The sequence below is a fragment of the Poecilia reticulata genome, chromosome 1 (genome assembly GCF_904066995.2).
Source record: "Poecilia reticulata chromosome 1, P_reticulata-male-v2, whole genome shotgun sequence".
NCBI lineage: Eukaryota > Metazoa > Chordata > Actinopteri > Cyprinodontiformes > Poeciliidae > Poecilia > Poecilia reticulata.
Genome location: NC_088830.1, coordinates 2,144,619 through 2,166,049, shown reverse-complemented (window position 1 = coordinate 2,166,049; position 21,431 = coordinate 2,144,619). Strand labels below are relative to the sequence as shown.

The following is a 21,431-nucleotide window of genomic DNA, read 5'->3' as shown; positions in this document are numbered from 1 at the left end:
TGATTGAATTTTGTTCTTTCAGTTGACTTCGGGTAAGTACAGCAACAAATGTTTTCTTCTGTATTTTTATAACATTGTCTCTTGCTTGCACAGCAACATCATTTGCAGATTTCTTTGGCCACTCACGTTCAGGAAGTTGAAGGAAACTTGGACCCAACTGCCACTCTGAGTCTTCGGTTAAGCAAGCAGGACTTGCCCCTCTAGTGATAATATCTGCAATATTTGCTGATCCTGGAATCCACCACCAGTCTTGGACATTAGTGCTGCTCTGGATCTCTCCAACCCGGTTGGCGAAGAAGGTCTGATATCCATAACTCTCTCGCTGTATTGCGCCCAAGACAGTTTGGCTGTCAACGAGATGGAGCCACTTCTCAACTTTGATTCGGCAATGTTTCTGGAAATGGGTCTTTAGCCGGGCTGCAAAGACTGCTCCACATATCTCCGCTTTCACGGGGTCACCACTGCGGTTGAGAGGAGTCAGTTTGGCCTTAGACTCAACCAACCTCACACTTACACCATCAGTGCATTCCCAACGTAGGTACAACACAGCACCATATGCATGCTCACTGCCATCAGAAAATGTGATGCCAATTGGACCTGCATATGGGTTTGGTGGTGTCAGGGATCTGATGAATCTGAGTTGGCTCAGGTCAGCATATTCTTCTAGCAGCTTTATGGCATCCTCTCGGAGCTCTTTGGACAGAGCTGCATCCCAGGTGTCTTTTGTGCAATACATTAGCTTTGCTTCTTGAAAAGCCCTTCGAACCAGAATGGCTCCCTTCTGCTTTGCAGGAGTCACAAGACCAAGTGGATCATAGAGAGCAGAGACTTGACTTAACAGTTCTCTCCTGGTAAGAGGATTTGGAGTTTGTCCTTTTACTTCTTCTCTTAGCAGGTCCTGACCAAGGCGCATTTTCTTCTTCCTCTTGGAAAAGTTCACTGCAACCATGACATACAGCTTGTCATCTTCAACAGAGTAACCCAGACCGAGGGCTTTGTTATCGTTTTCAGCGAGCTGGTTAGGCAAGATCATAGTCTTTAACTCCATGTTAACTTCTCTTGACTCTTCCCTCCCACCTTGACTAGAGTAGACCCAGGGCTTCATGAAAAATCCTCCAGCTTTAAGGATCTGCTCGATGTTGGATGTGAGGAGTTTCAGGTGGTCAAGGTTGTTGTGAGATGTCAAGATGTCATCGACGTAGACGTCTTCTTCCAGCACACGTTTCTCCTCTTTGAATTGTGTGAATGAGGGTAAGCTGGCAGTCTCCCGCATGGCAACTTGTGCTATACAGCCAGCAGGTTTATCTCCAATATTGACCCTTGTTATGGCAAAATCTTCTATTTCAGCATCCTCACCGTCACGCCACAGAAACCTGTGCAGATGAACCTCTCTCTCTTCTAACCACACAGAGTTGTACATTTTTTGGATGTCTCCAAGGGCAGCAAAGACACCAGCTCGGAACCTCAGGAGGACAGCTCTGATCGGATTTAAGACATCAGGACCTTTAATCAACATGTCATTCAAACTCAGACCTCTGTACTTCTGGCTGCTGTTCCACACTAGCCTCACTGGAGTAGATGTAGAATGTGGATTTAGTGCAATCAGATGACTTATATACCACACTGGCCCAGTCCAGCTTTGTAGTACTTCTTTGGACAGTTTCACTGCAGCTTTGCGATCGACCATTTCATGGACTTGTGAAGCATAGGCCAATCTCCACTCTGGATCCTTTGCCAACTGTTTTTCCGTCCTGAGGAATGTAGCTTCTACTGCTTTCCTATTGTTAGGGAGAGAAGCCAAATCTTCTGTCCATGGATATTTGGCGTGCCAGTGTGGCTCAGGAGTGTGGTGGTCACCATTGACATATGTCAAGCCATTTCTCACCGTCTCCATCTCTTTCTCCTCAGCCAAAGACATCTCCTTCCCTCCAGGTTGGCAATTCCCGCAGCGACATCCTCCACATTTTGGCACACAGGCTGCTCCGATGCTTTCCCATTCCCACCACTTCAGAAAGTCTTTGCTGGTAGTGGCTGCATTGGATTGGATGAAAGGATGCTTGGGAGACTGATAGGAAGCTGAAGATTTGCAGGTGAGTTCACTGTATTTAACTGCTGCAGTCCTCATTGATCTTGCAAAGTGCGTCTCTGATGTATGGGCCATTAAGGTAACTTTTCCAAAGAGGTCCGGATGTGTGCCTCCAATCGCTTTGCCAAGTGGTCCATTCCATAACACCAGGTCCCCGACAGAGCGAACTTTTTGAGGTACAAGTTGACCTTCTTTATGGCTAATCAGGAGCTGTATCTCTTTAGGTCTTGTAAGGTCTTTCAAGGAGACATCTGGGAAAATCCTCTGAAGCTTTGTGGCAGGGACATGTCTATGAACTTCTGCGATCCTGTCAAGCCCATAGCAGATCAGTTGATGCGATTTGAGGGTCCCTCTTGGAGTATTGACACGTATCTTAAGGAGATAGCGCTTCGTTTCAACAGACACCTGCATCCCTCCAACACCATGGACCACAAGCGTTACATCTTCACTTCTAAGATTCAACTTACTTGCAGCTTTATGTGTAATGTAGTTTGTGTCTGATGCCAGGTCAATGAGGGTTCCAATTCTTTGTCCATCATTGGCTGTGACGTTAAGAATCATCAGGATAACTGGAAACTCATTTAAGCCATTCTCCTCTAGAAGGCCTGTGTTGGTAAAAGTGGAGTTGTGCGCTCTTGACACAACATTGCAAAAGGCATCTTTACATTGCTGAGCCAGCTCAGGTGGGAGTTTGGAAAGAAACTCTTCTTGGGCTTCAGTCTGTCTTTTGCTCTCTGCTTTCTCTGAACTAGATTTAGGTGTTCTTTGGGACTGCGGTCTAGCGAGTAAGCAGAGAAGAAAGTGATGTTGGTCTTTACACTCTGGGTTCTTGCACAGGTAATCAGTTTTCTTACAGTAATCACCATTATGGATTTCAAGGCATCTCTTGCAGGCACCGAGTTGCTGAACTATATCTCTCTTCTCTGATGGCTTTAGATTGATCCTAAACCTTCTGCAGAAATACAGTTTCTTCCTGTGCTTTGGATCACCACAAACAATGCAGCCTGATATGTCACTGCTGTGCTTGGTTGTTTTGGTTCTGGCACATTTTAAGAACTTGGATTTCTCTCTGATGGGTTCAACGAGATCTTTCAGTTGATCTAGTTGTTCATAAATGGATTCTTGTGATCTAAGGAACACCATAAACTTGTCAAAGTAATTCTGGTGACTAGTGTCTTTCTCAGTTGCGTTATGGGTGAGCCAGTCTTTCTTTAAGGTTTCTGGAAGCTTACTCTCTATGGATTTAGTCACCAGTGGGTTCTTTATGGCATCTACATTTCCTAGCTCATTTAAGTCACTAAGAGCCTTCTCCAAAGCTTGGATAAGTTCTATTATTCGTCTAGGTTGACCATTTCTCACTGGTGGAATTGCTTGTAATTCTTCAATAATCTCAAGAGCAATGGTAGCTTTGTTCCCAAAACGATTGTCCAGGACTCTGAAGATCTCATCTGATGAATTGTATGTTGACAGGCGTAAATCTCTAGCCACTTTTTCATCGAGACTATCAAGCAATTGAAATTTCTTTACCTCTTTCGAACCAGATGGTTCACCTTGCTTCTGGAGAGCCTCCCATTCTTTTCTCCATCTGTAATAGTCTCGTTTACTTCCACCAAACTTTGGTAAAGCTGTGGCTTTCAGCTTTATTGCAGCTACTGGAGGTAGACTGTGGACCAAGGCTTTTGCCTCTGTTGTGTCCTTCTTACTTGCTGCGTCAATAAAGACAGCTTTCTGGGATACCAGCCTAGGGAGGCACACCTCTAGCTCCCTTAAACGGTAGTTAAAATCCTTTTCCTCGGCAGATGGGGCCCAACGGTTCCAATTTTGGTGTGCTTCCTTTGCCTTCTGGATCAATTTCTCCAAATGGGTGAGCATAAACTCGTATGCCTCCAGAGTTGTGTCTGGCCCGATGGAGGAAACATTCTTGCACTCATCCTCTGCAACTAGTAGAGCAAGGGACAGTTCCTTCTCTCCATATGTGGTCCACATTGTCTCTCGGATAAGGAGTTTGGCTTCTTTAAGCTTTAGTTCACATTCTTTCTCCGTCTTCTCTATGTCGGCTTTCTGAAGATTACTCAGCTCCTCTGCTGCAGTTGCTTTGCACTCAGCCATATAAGCAGCCTCCACATCCTCATTTGCTTCCATAACTTTGGAGCTCTCCAGTGTAAGCTTCTTGTAGTTCTCCTCCAGTTCCTCCTTAGACATTTCCATGTAGGTCCTCGTAATGTTATTTGCAAAACGGGAGAAAAGTCTTTTAACTGTTGTCCTCTCTGCTTTAAGGTCATCAAGGCACTTTAATTCAGCCATTTTCCTCCTTTGGAAGACAGATAGCAGATTTCAGTCTCTGGTTGCAGAATGGAATCTCCTCTGGTTGGAGCGGTTTTTCACTGTCAAGTGTCTTATAATTTCATGGCTTCCTACACTTGAAAAGGAGGACTTGGAGACTTCAGGAATTCACTCAATCTTTTTTATTTTCACCAATGAGTGAGAATCAATGAACAGGTGAAAAACCTACAACACACATACAAAATATTTTAACATACATTTTAGACATTTGGTTCAAAGTTAATAATTTATCTCAATTAATTCCATTTTTAACCTTGAACATGCATTTATTTTACAATTTTAACCATAAATTCAAGTATTAAATTATTAAATTCCATGCCTGGTTGAATTTGAATCAAACAAATCCAAACATTTTAGAATTACCTTTTTTTTCTGTTTCTTAGGACATAAGTTTTTTACATTAGATATCTTAACATACATTTAGTGGAACCAAACTGTAAAAGCTAGCAGTGCAAACTTTTACTTCAATAAATTATGCATTCCTTTTCTCAAATGTGAAACTACAGTCAAATTACATTCAATTGAGCCCAGTTAGTGGCTTACCGGTAGTCCTTATAAGTCCTTTCCCATGAAATGCTGCTTTGGAGGCTGTGTTTGCCTTCCTCAGCTCTGTTGCAAAACCAGTAAAGTGGTTTGTGAATTCCTTATATTACCTGAGTTGAGGGTGCTGCTGATTGGGTCAGATTTCTTTCACCTGCTGAGAAGTGCTGCAGAGTGGCACACTGATGTGTGTGTGTGTGTGTGTGTGCGTGCACACACAAATGTCTATTCATGCACCCACATCTGAACTAATGAGCAGATCTGCGCAACAAGAACTGATACAATGAAGTCCAAAATGAAAGTGAAAACTTTATACAGATGTTAGATAAAATCAGTGTCCCCAGACTTGGCTGGCACTTAGATTTAAAAAAGTAAGTCACTTATGCCGTCCAAGAGATGTTTCTGTGCAGCTCCTCATCATGCTGCTTTTTTCACATCTCATACAGATTAGGCAAACAAGTTATAAAATCTTAATTAAGGAGCTTTGCATCCACTGGGATTTTTCTTTTCTGGCACACTTAAACTAGGCATTTGTCCCAGTTTCTGCTCTTTCTGCAAATCTGTGGTAAATAAAGTTATTAGCTTTAAATTTGTATTTGGAAAGACTTCCTTAACATCCATAAACAAGTTTCTCACAATGTGAGAGACTACCCTTCTCCTGCCCTTCATTAAAAATATGTTGTTTTCCCCCGTGTGTTGTTATTCTATTATATATTTGCAACTAGAATAATTTTGTCCTTTGCACTCTAGTTAATTCTCCATTTTGGTTCAGGACATATATTATATATTGTTTTGGCTGGCATATTCTTATTCTTCCCACACTCTGCAACACCACAGATATATCTCTCTGCATCTATTAAAAATAAATTTTCCAGACATTTGGTCATCCCCTGCAGAAATTTGTGCATCCATGCCATGTTAATAACATGAAAGCTACACATATATATTCATGAAAGCAATAAAGAGAATCCAGACATCTGATTAGAACAATTTTAGTGCATCATAATTCTCTTTAAATATGTTTGGCTTCCAGGGGGAATGGAGAAAAGAAAGGCAACAACAGTGGTTGTCTCAGTGGTGGCTGCAGGTGCTGGCAGAATTCAAGACATTCACAGTCAACATAAAATAACATATATAAATATATTACTGGGAAAACCATGATGAAAGACAGCATAGTTTATTCTCAGAGTCACTGCTTGCCATTTTCAAGAGGTTAGTTATTATTTTCTACCAATAGCAGCTCTGGGAATATATGCTGAGCAAACTGGAATTAGCATCATCAGATAAAGTAGACTACACGTCTAGCATGTTTTTGTACAGATAAAACCTTAAGAATAATGGGTTAATAATAGTTTGCTGGGAAACTGGTAAGATGGATAAATGAATGAATAAATGGACAGAAGGATGTTTGGTTTCAAGGAAGGAAGGAAGTACGGGCGGATTGACAGAAATTATTTATATTAAGACGACACAAACACTTCTCTTCCAGACTGAGAGGAATTCTGTAATCCAGCACATCAATCCCTGCAGCACTGAATGAAACAACAAAACAGTCAGAGGAAATGAAAATGTTTTCATTTCTGAGCTGACATGATCGTATTAATTAATGGAAGAAATCAGAGAATGTCAGATCAACTGCTTCAACAACCAGTCCCACAAAACAACACACACGCACACACACGCATGCACTCACGCAGACACATGAACGGGTCTTACGGGATTTGAACCAATAACCTGCTGATAATTAGTCTGTCTCCTAAGCCGCCAGCGTCTGTTAGCCTCTATGACCCATTGATACAGAGCTAACGAGAATGTCAGTCACACATGTGGTTGCACGCAAACACACACACGCAGACACACACACTGGTGCAGAAAGCCGAACAGAATCCCCCTCATTCCCCTCATGTTTTCACACAGCTGTAAACACAGATCTCCTCCCTCCCACTGTGTTTGACATGTGTAACCTCTTTTCTCTCCATAATTCAGATGGATGTGGACTCATGCTTGTCTCTCTTTCTCCTACCCTGTAATTATATTAATATATCATAAGTGCATTTTCATAAATATGTTATCAAAGTGCCTATTAATATATAAAGGCCACTACCTGTTCTTTCACAGCAACAGTAATGAGGCTGCGTGGGCTGGAGCGTGGGATACATTTAAAATGCGTGTGGCGTGTTTTAATGTGAGAGCCAGGAATGTCAGACTCAGTGCGAAACATTTGGAAACTGTTCACTTAAACAAAACCAAGGTATGAATGTAAACAGACCGCATTCCCATTTTGCCATATTAAAAATAAACTAACCTTGATCGGTTGTAGAGTTTTAGCTGACAAAGATTTGTTTTTATCTGGCTCAAAAATTATTTTATTCTAGACACACAGCACAAATTCCTCAGGTAGTTTCAGCATGCACAAAACATCTGTGGTATAATCACTGTGGTTCAGTCATTATGAAGGCAGCATATCTGTGACCTGGCTAACAACTTATTCATAACATGTTGTCTGCATCCATATAAGAGAAGCAAGACTGGCCATACAGGCATCACGTCTTAACTACCACCTCACAACAGCCATAGTAATGTAAAATTACCATGTACTTGTCATTGACAAGTACATGTCAATGTACTTGTCATTGACTTGTCATCAATGTACTGGTGATGCATTGCAACTGTTGATGAGGAGGGATGGAGGACCACACAGGTGAACGAATATGAGCAACTAGGCCTGTCGCGATAAATGATAAATCAATTAATCGCACGATAAATTAAACCTATCGACCTCATTTTATTTATCGGCTTTATCGTCTCTTCCTGCCTTTTTTTCTTTCTCTTGTTGACACTGAATGAAAAAAGGCTCAACTCTGGTGCTCTCCACGGATCCTCCCTTCCTCATTTCCTTAGTCTAATGTCCAGCGCACACGACACGAGTTGTCGCCAATTGTCGGCCCATTTTGAAAACCTGAGAGACCACACATTAGCCGACAGAAATCCTAGGTATAACGGTTCGATCGGGCTTGTCGTGCCGTGTGGTGTCCAGTCACATGGGGACAAAATAATGGCTACAAGTCCACACAAGTCCAGTTAATTAATTAAAATTAGGCATTAATCAATGCTTTACTAGAATCTACCTGCAATGCATGTGGCTAGAATCAGCGTAAAGTCCTGACTGAATGAAAATCATTATAATGTATTTATGTCACGTTAACGAAGAACAGCTGAAAACTTACCAGGTTTATCAACTGCGGTAGCGATTTGGCTCCAACTTCTCCCCTTGTCATTTCTATATTCTTTACACGAAATGTTAAATAAATAATCCGCGCTTTCTGATTGGCTACCTGTGACTTTCAGCGATAACGCTCCCAGTCGGGGAAAACCCCTGATTTAGATCGGAGCGGCCACGACGATCTAAATCACACTACAGGATGATCGGTTACTAAATCACCAGCGACAATTTTAGATCGGCCAACGTTCTAAGATTATCGTAAGGGGAAAATAGGGGCAAAAAAATTGTGTAGTATAAACTACTGCATTAGAGAAGATGTGCCCATCATCTTTCCAAAAATGCTGAGAGCTTCTGTCATGGAGTCATTTGTAAAACTTTAGTGGACGGAGGGAGAGAAACAGAGTATAACTTGATTTTGGTGACACCACAAATACTATTTTTATCAAAAAGTATACACAATTTCCATTTTAATTCACTTTAGCAAAATGACTGTCACACCATCATCCTCTTCTGTGCAACAACTTCCCAGCTAGCATTGAACATTCAGAAAATGTTCAATAAACTGAACGTTTGCAGTCATAAAAGTTCAGTGAATGTTTAAAGACAACGTAGACCTGACCTGTATTAATGACATTAAAGACTACAAAAGCCAAAATACATGATTTTAAAAAATAACTTTATCTTGATAGATAAGAAACATTATCAATAAAACTTTCATTTAAAAAAATCATAATGCTGAAGAGCATCAACATAATGATATTTTGGAATAAGACATTGACAATAACATTTTAAGGAAAATGTCTGATTTAATATTTTCAAATTCAATCATTCCTTATTGACCCCATAGGAAAATTAAGTAATAATAAAAAATAAATAAATGATGGCAAACAGACATTGATTTTAGCAGCATTTCACCGTTTTATAAAAATGAAACTTCATACACAAACTTTATGTAGACATGAAACAATGACAGGGCATATGAATTGGGAGTAATGTTAAGAAAAATATATTTAAAATAAGCTAGTTTTAAAATTTAACATGACTTGATTGAAATAGCCTAATTATAGTTTTAAAATTTATAACTTATTCTGGCCTATTGACCTTTATTTTACCTGTAGTTAAAGCAGATTGTTTGCCAAGATCTCTGATCTGCCCTTTGTCTGTCTGGGAAACAATCAGTAGGAAGTTCTAGCTTTTCACACTGATCTGTGAAAGCCATAAACCAGCAGGAGTTCGGAGAGTCTGCTTCCACCTTATTCAGACAATGGAGAAACTGGTGTTTGATCTTATGAACAAATTGCAGGGAGTTTCTAACTTTAAAAAGGATCAGAGACAGGTTCTGGTTGGATGAGCAAAGATACGCCTTATTTGAATAAATTAAAGAAAGGAAGATAAAACTTTCCACACAGAGTAGCAAATCAGATTTGCGCTTGCAATTTTCCAAAGAGGTCTTTGCTGTCTGTTTGTCGTTTCCATCTTTTGTCTTTTTCCTTTTCTCAGGTAAATTCATGTGTTGTCTGTGCTCTGAGTTTTCTGATGTTGTGTGATGTGCTTTTCTGGAGGTAGTATGCATCTGTCTTGAATAAATGCTGATTATTGTGTGGCTTTTGTTTCCACGCATGGAATCATTGAATCCGGGAGCACAAGAGAATATAACGAGCCAGAAGTTAATGATTTTATTCTCTTAACAGTAACTCATTGTTGTGCTGTGCACAGGACGTCACCCCGGAAGCTTGGTGGCTTGATTTTCTGCGTAATTCTTAATAAAATCAACAACTGTTGATTTTGATTTGTTCACAGCTGAATAACCGGGGGGTCTGTCTGTCTGTCATGAAAAAGGCAGTTCCATGTTTCGTTAACGAGCAGAGAGTAATGCATCTTTCATGTTAACTATGTTTATTGTGCTCATTAATTTAATCATGGAAAAAGGTCAGAGGTCTTCTTGTGTACAAAGCAAGTCCTGAAGCTTTGTGCCAAACCACAACGTTAGTGGAGACAAACTGGCACAGTAGCAGAGCTGATGTGTAAACAAGGTACAAGTTTAGACAAGCTAGTACTTCTGTAGCTGGGTAACATGTAAATAAAATATTTAGATCAAAATACAGTTACTTTTTTAAAATATGTATCAGTTGGCTTGTTGTTTTCTAAATTTAGTGGATGTTTTTTTATTATGGTTAATTTTTTCTCACCGACATCAGTTTCAGAAATTTTTGAAGTCCACTTCCTCTTGTTTTGGCTAACAAAACAACAACATGTTTAAATAATTTCAACATAATCATTACTCTGATTGAAGTACATATTTGATCAAAATACCTTTTTCTTTCTAAAGCTTTTTTTGTACAAGTGGCCTGAACATAACTATCAGTGAACTTAACTATAAGTGAACTTAACTCATAAATATGTTATAGGACAAAGGTCATTTGATTTGTGTATTATTCAAAGAATCCCCTTCTCATTGTGCAACATGGAATTGTTAGATAAAATTATGGCCAATTCAAATACCACTCAGTGTTGAGCTACAAGTTACAGCTTGTGCTAAAGATGAAGGGAAAATAAATGTTTTTATGCATCTGAGCCAACCTTACACTCAAATCAACAACTGGCTTCCCCACAAGAAAATGTATGTTTCAGAATAGTCTGAGTCTGACGAAACAGGACTATAGTGAAGGAATGTCCCCACAGCCTGACAGAAGATGTGGCATGCTAACAAAGCCCTTCCAAAGAAGACAAAATCACACTGAAATGTTTAAGGGTGTGCACACTTTAGCAAGTAGGTTATTGCACTTCTTCAAACAAGAATAAAAGGATTTATAATGGTCTTATTTTGTTAAATTATAAAAAGCTGGCATTTAAAAGAAAAAAACCTCTTGAGAGCCACCATGGATAACTGATTTCCTAAACTTACATGACTTCGAGGCGTGCAGATCGGGAGTCGTTGCCTGCTTGTGACATCACGCTGCAAGTGTAGTCCCCAATGTCACCTGACCACGTCTGGCTAATAGTCAAAGAACCTAGCTGCACAGAAACACGGCCACCGCTGCTCGGCAGCACTGGCATGCCGCCGCGGTACCACTTAAAGCTGCAAAAAGGGAAAGGTGCATTAGAAGAGAATCAAAGAAATTTAATACATGTTCTTTATAACTTTAATAAGCAGCTACCTGATATTAATTCTGGGGTCATGTGTCGCATTACAGGCCAGAACAGCTGTGGTTCCTTTGATTACACGCTGGTCATCTGGAGGCACAGAAATAACTGTACGACCTAAAAAGTGAAAATGTAGAAAGTGGGAGTAAAGCTAAATGAAACCTAATTAGTTCTTCCCATCTGTATCACACATGGACAGGTTCAAGTTTCCTGAGAAAACAAATGATCTGTCTCATATTATATTGTCACAATAAGGGGACAGTCTTAAGAAATATATAAAAAACAGATATTAATAAATATTACACAGTGTAGCTTCAATCCAGCAAAAATGACTCTGCAGAACATTTACTCAGGGAGGTTGAAGGCACACTTTTGCACATCATGCATAATTTTGCTCTCCTTTCATAATTTTATTAATACTGTACCTTATTTTGTAAATCTGTTAACCCTTAAATGGGTTTCCTATTCTGTGGGATACAGACATTTCCTATGCTGTAGACAAGAGGGTTATCAACCACCTGCACTTCACATCTCTTGACACATTTAAGAGGGAGTTGGGGAAAATATCGAGGCCATATGACCTTATGCCAGCACTCAAAAACAAACTAATACAGGTATATAAAGGTAAAAGTGGTGGACTATATGAACAAAGACATACATTGTTATTTACATACTGATATATATATATATATATATATATAAATGTGTATTTTTAAAAAAAGACGTAAACATCTTAGATAACGAAAAGTGAAATGTCTGTATCCTGGGGGATACGTTGCCCAGTTAGGGGTACAAAAGAGGGATAGTTACACTCAAATGTTCTTTAATTTCTGTTTTCGAGTCTTTAAATTTATAGATAATCACTATTAAAAAACATTGTTTAAGCTTTATTTTACTGTCAAAGGTGGATTATTTTAATTTATTGTGTATTATGCATGAATTCAGGGTATTTCAGTGCACATTTTCTAAGGGTAGTGACAGATTGACCCTTGTACTGAGTCAGGTTCTAGTTCTGCTGGAAGTTTCTTTCTGTTAAAGGAGAATTATACCAATCCACCCTCACTACATGAATGCTTAATAAAAGTTATTGGGTTGAATTTATTTTTTTTAAATGAAGCTGAGACATTTGTGAATTGCTACTACATAAACTGAATTAATATTAATTTGTATATTTTTTAAATGCAAATCATTCAAAAACAAGGCAGATTCATTGCACACAATATTTAAAAATGTGTTTCAAAACTTATTACACACATGTTAAAGTATAATTTTTATACCCCAAACCAGCAATGTATCCTGGGGGGGGATACAAACCTTAAATTCAAAAATAAAGGTTGAATAAAAAAATAATAATAATGAAATGTGTTATTTTAGCCTAGATACATTAGAAAATTGCAATAAAATGATTTTCAAATAAATAAATATATATCTGTCCATTATAAAACTGATTATGCAAAAAAAATCAAATAAATTTGATTATGCAAAAAAAAAAAATCGTTTTATCTGGCAAATAAAAGATATTTTATTTTTCTGCAGCACAAACAGCTGCTATTAACAAGCTCAACCATCTGACTGAACACAACTGGGCAGGCATACTGTGGATAAACTGATGTTGCAAGTCTGGTATCCTGAGCTGTTTATAGTATTTTTGGTTGTGTGTGCATGTGTCTTACTCCACACAGTGAGTGCAGCCGTGGTGTTGACGGTTCCCTCAGAGTTGGACACGATGCAGGTGAATTCTCCTGAGTCCTGGATGCTGACCGGCTGAATCTGCAAACTGCCTGACTGCAGCAGCGTGAACCTGGGAACCTGAACCGAGCCGCTAGCTATGATCTGTGATCCTACAGAGTGAGAAAACAATAAATTACATATGACAGAAAGTCAGTCTGTACGCCAATTTAAATTGCAATCATGGGATCTTAGGGTGTGTGTAGAGTGAATTGTGTGGCTCAGCACCTTTTCTCCAGGTGACGGCAGGTTTTGGAGCTCCACTGTTCTGACAGGTAAACAAAGCCATGTCGCCATCAGTTACTGTCTGGTCAAAAGGATGGGACAGAACTGTGGGAGCCACACCTGAAACACAGCAACATAATATAAGCAGCTTGACGGCACAGTATGAATATTAAAAGCAAAGCTACAGGATGCAGCAACAGTGAAGCTCAGCAGCAGAAGAGAAAAAAATGGAAATGGAAAGGATGTCAGCGTTGATCTAAACACCAGGGCAGCCTCGCTAATCAATGGAGGTTTTATTTACTACCTGGTGCTACGTGCATGTGCATAAATGTAGCCAGCGGGTGCTGGAGAGGCAACATGGACACTTTGAATTATATCTAATATCTAATCTTACTAAACAGAATATAAATATGAAGAGGTTAAGTGCAGCTAAATGCAGTTTTAAAACAACACTTGATTTAATTTTCCAAGTAATGTTGGTCAAAAAAATTGAATGAATCAGAACACCTGATTCTGATTCATTCATTCAAGTGGGCAGTATTATGTGTTTTCCAGGCACATAGAGCCATTTTATAGTACAATTAAGTAACTGTTAACTTCAGTTATAAAAAATAAGACAATTAATACACATATTACTTATTTAAATTTGATTTTGTTAAAAATAAATTAGTGATATGATTTTTATTATATGGGACTACTTTCTTCATAAACTCATAGAATAACTACTCTTTCAGTAAAAGATCAAATTAATGCCAGTATGGAGTTTAACTTAATATCCAAGATGAACGGTGAATGTGATCATATAACAAGCAGAAGAGGAATCCGCCAAAGAAGCTTAAGAGAAACTTGTGTTTATGTCTTATGAATCCATGTCAGACAAACTTACTTGAAACAAGGAGCTCTGTGTGAGCTTGAGTCTCTCCTGCTGGACTGCGAGCGAAGCACTGGAATATTCCTCCGTCTCCTGGCTGCACCTTGCGCACCGTCAGTCCAGCGGCCGAGCTGACCTTGTAGCGAGCGTTGGCCAGTTTGGAAAGAGGCACTGTGTCCTTATACCACTCGATCCTTGGCTGCGGCACGCCTACATACGGACAGAGATACTGTATTAAAACCAAACTCAGCAACAGCAAAATAACTCATGAAAAATTCTTTGGTTTCACTAATACGACGCCAGCTGACCTCACTGCTGAGGTAACTGCTCCCACTCCCACTAAAGCAGCCATGCTCTTTCCTTCCACCATCTTTCCCCTCTCTTATCCAATCCGCCTCTATAAATATGCATGTGAGCATAATGAGTGTTAATAATATATTGATCGGGGGATGTGGGTGGTGAAGCAGAGGTGTCTGAATTGGCCTGAAAACATTCTGAATAAAAGATGAGGATAAGTGCACAATATCTACAGTATCAGAACCCACCCATCTGACCGACATGCCAGATATGACGAGCAGTGAGCTCATGCAATTATTCTGCCTGCACCTTCACACCTGTGTATGTGCTTGTATGCGTGTGTGTGTGTGTGTGCGCGTGCGTGCGTGTGCATGCGTCTGTGTGTGTCTTAGAGGGTGAGAGAGATGGATTTCAGACTTTCTCAATCTGTTGTTGTCGAGCTTTCAAAGACACGTGTGAAATATTTCTCACCCCCTCCTTGTCTGGCTTGCTCTGTCACTCTGTCTTTTCTCCTTGGCTCGTTCCTGCTCCTAGCCTCCATCTTTCTCTCAGTATCCCCAGGCCTCTGCTATTTAATTACACTGCCACTGTATCAGATTACTGAAGAGGAACATGAACTCACTCAGTGTGTGTAAGAGAGGGAGTGAAGAGTGAATGAGAGGGGGAGCATGTTGCAGTTTTGAGAACCACGTCCAGCAGTGTAAGTGTTTTCATGTAATCCATTTAAAGATAAGAGACATGAACAAGTGCAATTTTCCAAGCCTGGATTTAGCCAAACTACATGCTTATGCTGCTACAAGCTCAGTTCCACTCTCTATGAATCTTCAAGGCATAGGAAGCAGGGGGGTCGGGGGGGACACATTCGTCCCCCCAATAATTTCACCTCAGTTGCGAAGAATTTTAAAATCTTCCACTCGCATGCTTTTATTTTGAAGGCGCACAACAGCGCATTCAGCAGAGCGCTTCCACCCCCTCCCCGCTCTGAACGGCTCAGAGTAACGGAGTACTGCTAACTTTGTTTAAAAGTTAGCTAGTCTAGTCACAATGATTTAGATTGAAAAAGCAGCGAAATTAGCCTTTTTATTATTTAAAGTGAGCAACATTTGATCATTCTCGACCACTTAACGTGTATTTATATATTATACTATATTATTTAGATATTTAGGAGAACAGCAGTGCTAGAATGATGTTTAAGAAAGGTGAAGCTCTGGTGAGGTCTTCATTTAGTTTATTGAAATATGTATGAACTGTTTTTAAGTTTTAAATAAGCTAACTTATTTTATTATGAGAAGATCAGGCATAGGAGAGCCAGGTGGAGTTTCAGAGTGTGAAGATATAAAAATTATATGTATTAATTATATTCATTATATAAAAAATTATATTAATTACAGGAGATAATAAGAAAAGTGCTTGAGGAGAGGTTTAAAAATAAATTAGTGAACATTTTTGCTACACAGTAAATAGAGTTGAGATGTATAATAATGTATACATCTGAAAATGAAGTTGTTTAAATTCTCATTCTGTATGATAAAAACATACTTTTTATATTTAGTTCACATTCTGATCCTGTAAATTACTGTAGTGTCTGTTGTAAATCCATGAATCCCTGCAGGAACATCAGGCTGCAGAGATTCAGAGGGAGGCAAAGACAGAAACACATATCCATAGATATTTTTAGTTAAATGTTTGTGACTAAAAATGACAGGTGAATAAAAACATTTAGGCTTTTTGCTTCAGTGCTTTTTATGGCTCATGTTTGGTAAGTTACTGAATGCAGAGCTGGAATAGAGACTGAGTTAACAGTGAGGAGCTAAAGGTCTGTTAGACGTGAAAAGTATCATTTTTATTTATTTTGTAGATCAAATTGTTGCACTGATGTAGAGAGATGTTCAAGAAGAACAAAACTTGTTTTTTAGATTTGATTTTTGTTGGTCAAACTGATGTATTGAGTTTAAAACTGCCGAGTCCTATTTTATTATTTGTTTTTTACTTTGGTTTTAGAAAGAAGTAGAACCAGTTCAACTGCAAGTCAATTTATGTCAGTGCATTTTGACCAATAATCAAATGTCTTTTGACCAATAAGATATATCAGAATCTGGTAGCCTGTCTGTGCTACCAGAGTATGTAGCTTGCTAGTTGTGAGGCAAATGCTAAAGTGAGTGTTCATCCTGGAATCCTGATTATTGGATTGTAAATAGTAACGTGTTAGAATACTTGTTACTGAAACAAGGGTCAGATTAGAGTAATGCATTACTGATGTGTTGATGGCATAATTGTTTGACATTTCTGCTCAAAATATTTACTGATCTGTCAGGTTTCCTATATGCGTCCCCCCCAATGACAGACTCGTTCCTACGCCCTTGGTTCAAGGTAAAATATTGTGCTACAAATTGAGCAATGGTCAACACAGATAGATGATGGACGGAGTAACCTTACAGAACATGAAATGTGTCCAAAACAGAGGATCCAATGTCTGCCACATTGTGATTTAAAGTTGCCATTAGATGTTTCATTAGATCCATGAACCGTTTAGTAGCAAACCTAAACAGACTGAAGGCTTTAGAACAAAAGAATATGAAACACCTTCCATCAACAGCTCTCCAGTTTAGTCACCTTTAGAGAAAAAACACGATATTTAGCTGAATAATTAATTTTAATCCAGGAATGCAGCTTGACCAGATGAACTGGCCATTTTTGCTCCAAGAAAAGTATGTTGATTTTGAATCCATATGCTCTGATGGCAGATAACATAGTTTATTATAGCCTGCAGAGTTGAAACATTAGACATGTAAAGTTGATGATGGAAGAGTTTTTTTTTGTTTTGTTTTTTTATTTCTGTTCAAATACACCTAAATGGAAAAGCATTCAAATCTACAGCTAATTATCAATGAAACACATTGAAATACCAGGTAAACAAGCTAGCAATAGCCTAGCACTCCAGGAAAGAGTTCCTCATGGAAACAAGACATTTTAAGATAACTAATCTTAAATTATTCAGATGGATATTAGATATAAAAAGTTTTGATTGGAACATCATCTAATAGAACGTAGTTCATCTTAAGTATTTTATATTCTCACACACAAACACACAGAGCACAAACAGTGTACCTGAAGCCTTGCAGGGGATTTCTATATTTCTGTCGATTTCGGCAAAGATTTTCCTTTTGGGTTGAACAGTCAGTGAAGGTGGCTCTGGAGAGAGGAACAAAGTAAGACTTTATATAGGCATCTTTTTTTCTAACTAACTTGAACTAAATTCATGTAAAGAAATTCTTTCTAGCAGAATAAAACCTTTTCCCCTCTTGGCATTAGATAACCTGTGTGATGCTGAAAAGAAGGATTTTTATTTCTGTATATTTCTTCAATTGACTTCCAAGCAGTAACAGAGAAACACGTTGTAGTTCTCCCTGGGGAAACAATCCCCTTTTAAACTGCTCTATTCTGCTGCCAATAACAATGGCTCCTTACAAACATCTCCGCTAGAGCTGTTCTAAATGCTGACACAAGCTATGGGATCTATGGAAACAGAGCAGCACTCATAAGAGATGCTGCTCACTTGCAAAAAGACTAAATGATAAGCCAAAATAAAAATGTGACTTTCTTTTTACTTTAAATGTATGTACTTAGCAAGTAAACACCTTTTTTATTTAAATTTTTTTTTTACACAAACTTCATTACATGTTCTATATTTGCACACACTTTAACACAGGAGACCAGCAATGGGTATTTACTGTTGTTTGCAGCCAGTAGGGTACACAACAGGAAGATGGAAAGTCATACATATTCCTATTAGTGGATTGGGGCAAGAAAGAGAATAAAATTGAATAATGAATACCTTTGAGGCAGAGACACATACACTATTCTGTTTGGGAATCTTTTTTATTGCACCAAGGTCTGCTAGCTTGTCCCAGAAAAAAGGAAGATCTGTACCAATGTATTCATCAGTTTCTAGTTCTCTGATACAAATGAATCCATGCAGACTTTTTCGCTGTCAGGCAGGCCCTAAAAGAGCTGCTGGCCTAATGAAGGTAGATAATGTGGAGAGAGTGATTGCACTGGGAACGCAGAGAGATAGAGCCAAGAAGAGGGTCCAAAAATTGGTTCTACATAGTAAGGGAAAGGCTGACGGGGAGGCACACAGAAAGAGAATCAATATTCAGGCAGGTCTTTTCTGACTCAGTATTCTGGAGGCGTGAGGAGTTCGTGCTCTCTGCTTAGGTGCTCCTTTGCTCCAACAATCACACAAGATCAAAAAGACACTCACAAACCAGGGGAGAAAAGTTTCGCCTCATCAATCACACACTCCTTACTTTCTCACTTATTGTGTGTTCCTGCACACACATTGAGCACAGCAGTGGATTTCCATGAGGGCTCTCTTATTTGGGCATTTTCCATGTTCTCCTATTAATTGCTGACTCAAGGGAGCAAAACCAATTTAGCAGCTGAGTGAAAGAGGCATATGCTTTCTTTTTCACTTTTCTGGTGGTTCTTTGGTGAATGTGCGTAAGCACGAGGAACATACAGGTCCTTCTCAAAAAATTTGCATATTGTCATAAAGTTAATTATTTTCCTTTATGTAATGATAAAAATTAAACTGTCATATATTTTAGATTCATTGCACACCAACTGAAATATTTCAGGTCTTTTATTGTTTTAATACTGATGATTTTGGCATACAGCTCATGAAAACCCAAAATCCCTGTCTCAAAAAATTTGCATATTTCATCGAACCAATAAAAGAAATGTGTTTTAATACCAAAAAAGTCAACCTTCAAATAATTATGTTCAGTTATGCACTCAATACTTGGCCGGGAATCCTTTTGCAGCCTTCAAGGCAGCGTGGCATGGAGGCAATCAGCCTGTGGCTCTGCTGAGGTTTTTATGAAGGTCCAGGATGCTTCGATGGCCTTAAGCTCATCCAGAGTTTTGGGTCTTGCGTCTCTCAACTTTCTCTTCACAATATCCCACAGATTTTCTATGGGGTTCAGGTGAGGAGAGTTGGCAGGCCAACTGAGCACAGTAATAACATGGTCAGTAATACCAGTGGTTTTGGCACTGTGAGCAGGTGCCAGGTTGTGCTGAAAAATGAAATCTTCATCTCCATAAAGCTTTTCAGCAGATGGAAGCATGAAGTGCTCCAAATTATCCTGATAGCTGCTGCTGCCCTTGATGAAACACAGTGGACCAACACCAGCAGCTGACATGGCACCCAGACCATCACTGACTGTGGCTACTTGACACTGGACTTCTGGCTTTTTGGCATTTCCTTCTCTCCAGTCTTCCTCCAGACTCTGGCACCTTGATTTCCGAATGACATGCAAACATGCTTCTCTGTAGCCCAGGTCAGGCACTTCTGCCGCTGTTTCTGGTTCAACAGTGGACCTGGGGAATGCGGCACCTGTAGCCCATTTCCTGCACACGCCTGTGCACGGTGGCTCTGGATGTTTCTACTCCTGATTCAGTCCACTGTTTCCCCCAAAGTCTGGAATCGGTCCTTCTCCACAAGCTTCCTCAGGGTCCGGTCACCTCTTCTTGTTGTGCAGCGTTTTCTGCCACACTTTTTCCTTCCCACTGAGGTACCTTGATACAGCACTCTGGGAACAGCCTATTGGTTCAGAAATTTCTTTCTGTGTCTTACCCTCTTGCTTGAGGGTGTCAATGATGGCCTTCTGGACAGCAGTCAGGTCAGCAGTCTTACCCATGATTGCGGTTTTGAGTAATGAACCAGGCTGGGAGTTTTTAAAAGCCTCAGGAATCTTTTGCAGGTGTTTAGAGTTACTTTGTTGATTCAGATGATGAGGTTAACTGCTCGTTCAGAACCTTTTCATGATATCCTAATTCTTTGAGACAGGGATTTTGAGTTTTCATGAGCTGTTTGCCAAAATCATCAGTATTAAAACAATAAAAGACCTGAAATATTTCAGCTGTTGTGCAATGAATCCAAAATATATGACAGTTTAAATTTTATCATTACATTATGGAAAATAATGAACTTTATCACAATATGCTAATTTTTTGAGAAGGACCTGTATAGACATGTGTCAGTGTAAGAATGCTAAAGTATTCATACTCCTTATATTTTATCACATTGAAACCACAAACTTTGTTAAATATCAATGGAATTTTATGTGATTGATCAACACAATGTAGAGCATAATTGGGAAGTGAAAGGATACATTTGAAAAATATTTCTTAAAAATATTTTTCAAAGGAAAATTTGAGCTGTTTTGGTGTTCAGGGCCACTTATTCAGTACTTAGACTTTCTCATTGTCATTCGATAAAGTCTAGCTTCATGAAGTCCACAGCTTTCGGTTTTGGTGTCGACCCACCTGAGCTAAGGATATGCAGCTCCTCCAAAGTTACCATGGGCTTATTGGTTGTTTCCTATATTAACACTCTTCTTGCCTAGCAGAGTCTATAGCAGTGGGGAGGAGGGTGTCCTGCTAACCTGCTGCTAAGGGATTATGCTGCAAGAGGGCTAACTGACCACTTTTCCTCAATATCTTCTTCTGCCCTCTTTCACTTCTACTCTCCAATTTGCATTATTTGTTTCTGTTTCAACTGTTAACTTAATTTTTTCTCTCAGTGTTTTTGTTCTCCATTGAAGATGATGCTGGTCTGTGTAAGGATTGGTGAAGATGGAGACAAGGGAGAGCCAAAATGCAAACAGCAACGTGATATCATGAAGATTTATTTAACTTAAAAACTTGACTTGACATGAGTGATCACTGAACTGCAGGTACAAGAGGCACAAGAATCCCGTAGCAGACAAAGGCATGACTAGGACTTAAATACTACATGAGACAGGTGAGAAGAAGAATTGATCAAGCAACACAGGAGAAAAACATGAGCTAACTAATAGGGACAAGATTGAGTTGAGGAAGTAAACTGATAAATGGAAAAAAGAAATAAAAACTGACATCTGAAGGAAAACAGAATCTGCTCACAAATGAGCAGGTTCTTCTTGTCTGTT

General features: G+C 39.2%; 1 protein-coding gene across 2 annotated transcripts in view; it reads right to left on the bottom strand.

The window, feature by feature from the left end:
• LOC103462363 (protein sidekick-1) overlaps positions 1–21,431 on the bottom strand; it is a 592,150-nt gene that overhangs the window by 129,897 nt on the left and 440,822 nt on the right. For both annotated transcript variants that reach the window (XM_081607811.1, XM_017305213.2), the window contains 6 exons: positions 17,566–17,649; positions 14,176–14,370; positions 13,293–13,409; positions 13,010–13,177; positions 11,351–11,453; positions 11,098–11,271 (listed from right to left, as the gene is read on the bottom strand). In XM_081607811.1, coding sequence (XP_081463937.1) covers positions 11,098–11,271; positions 11,351–11,453; positions 13,010–13,177; positions 13,293–13,409; positions 14,176–14,370; positions 17,566–17,649 — 841 coding nt within the window. The remainder of the gene's footprint in view (positions 1–11,097; positions 11,272–11,350; positions 11,454–13,009; positions 13,178–13,292; positions 13,410–14,175; positions 14,371–17,565; positions 17,650–21,431) is intronic.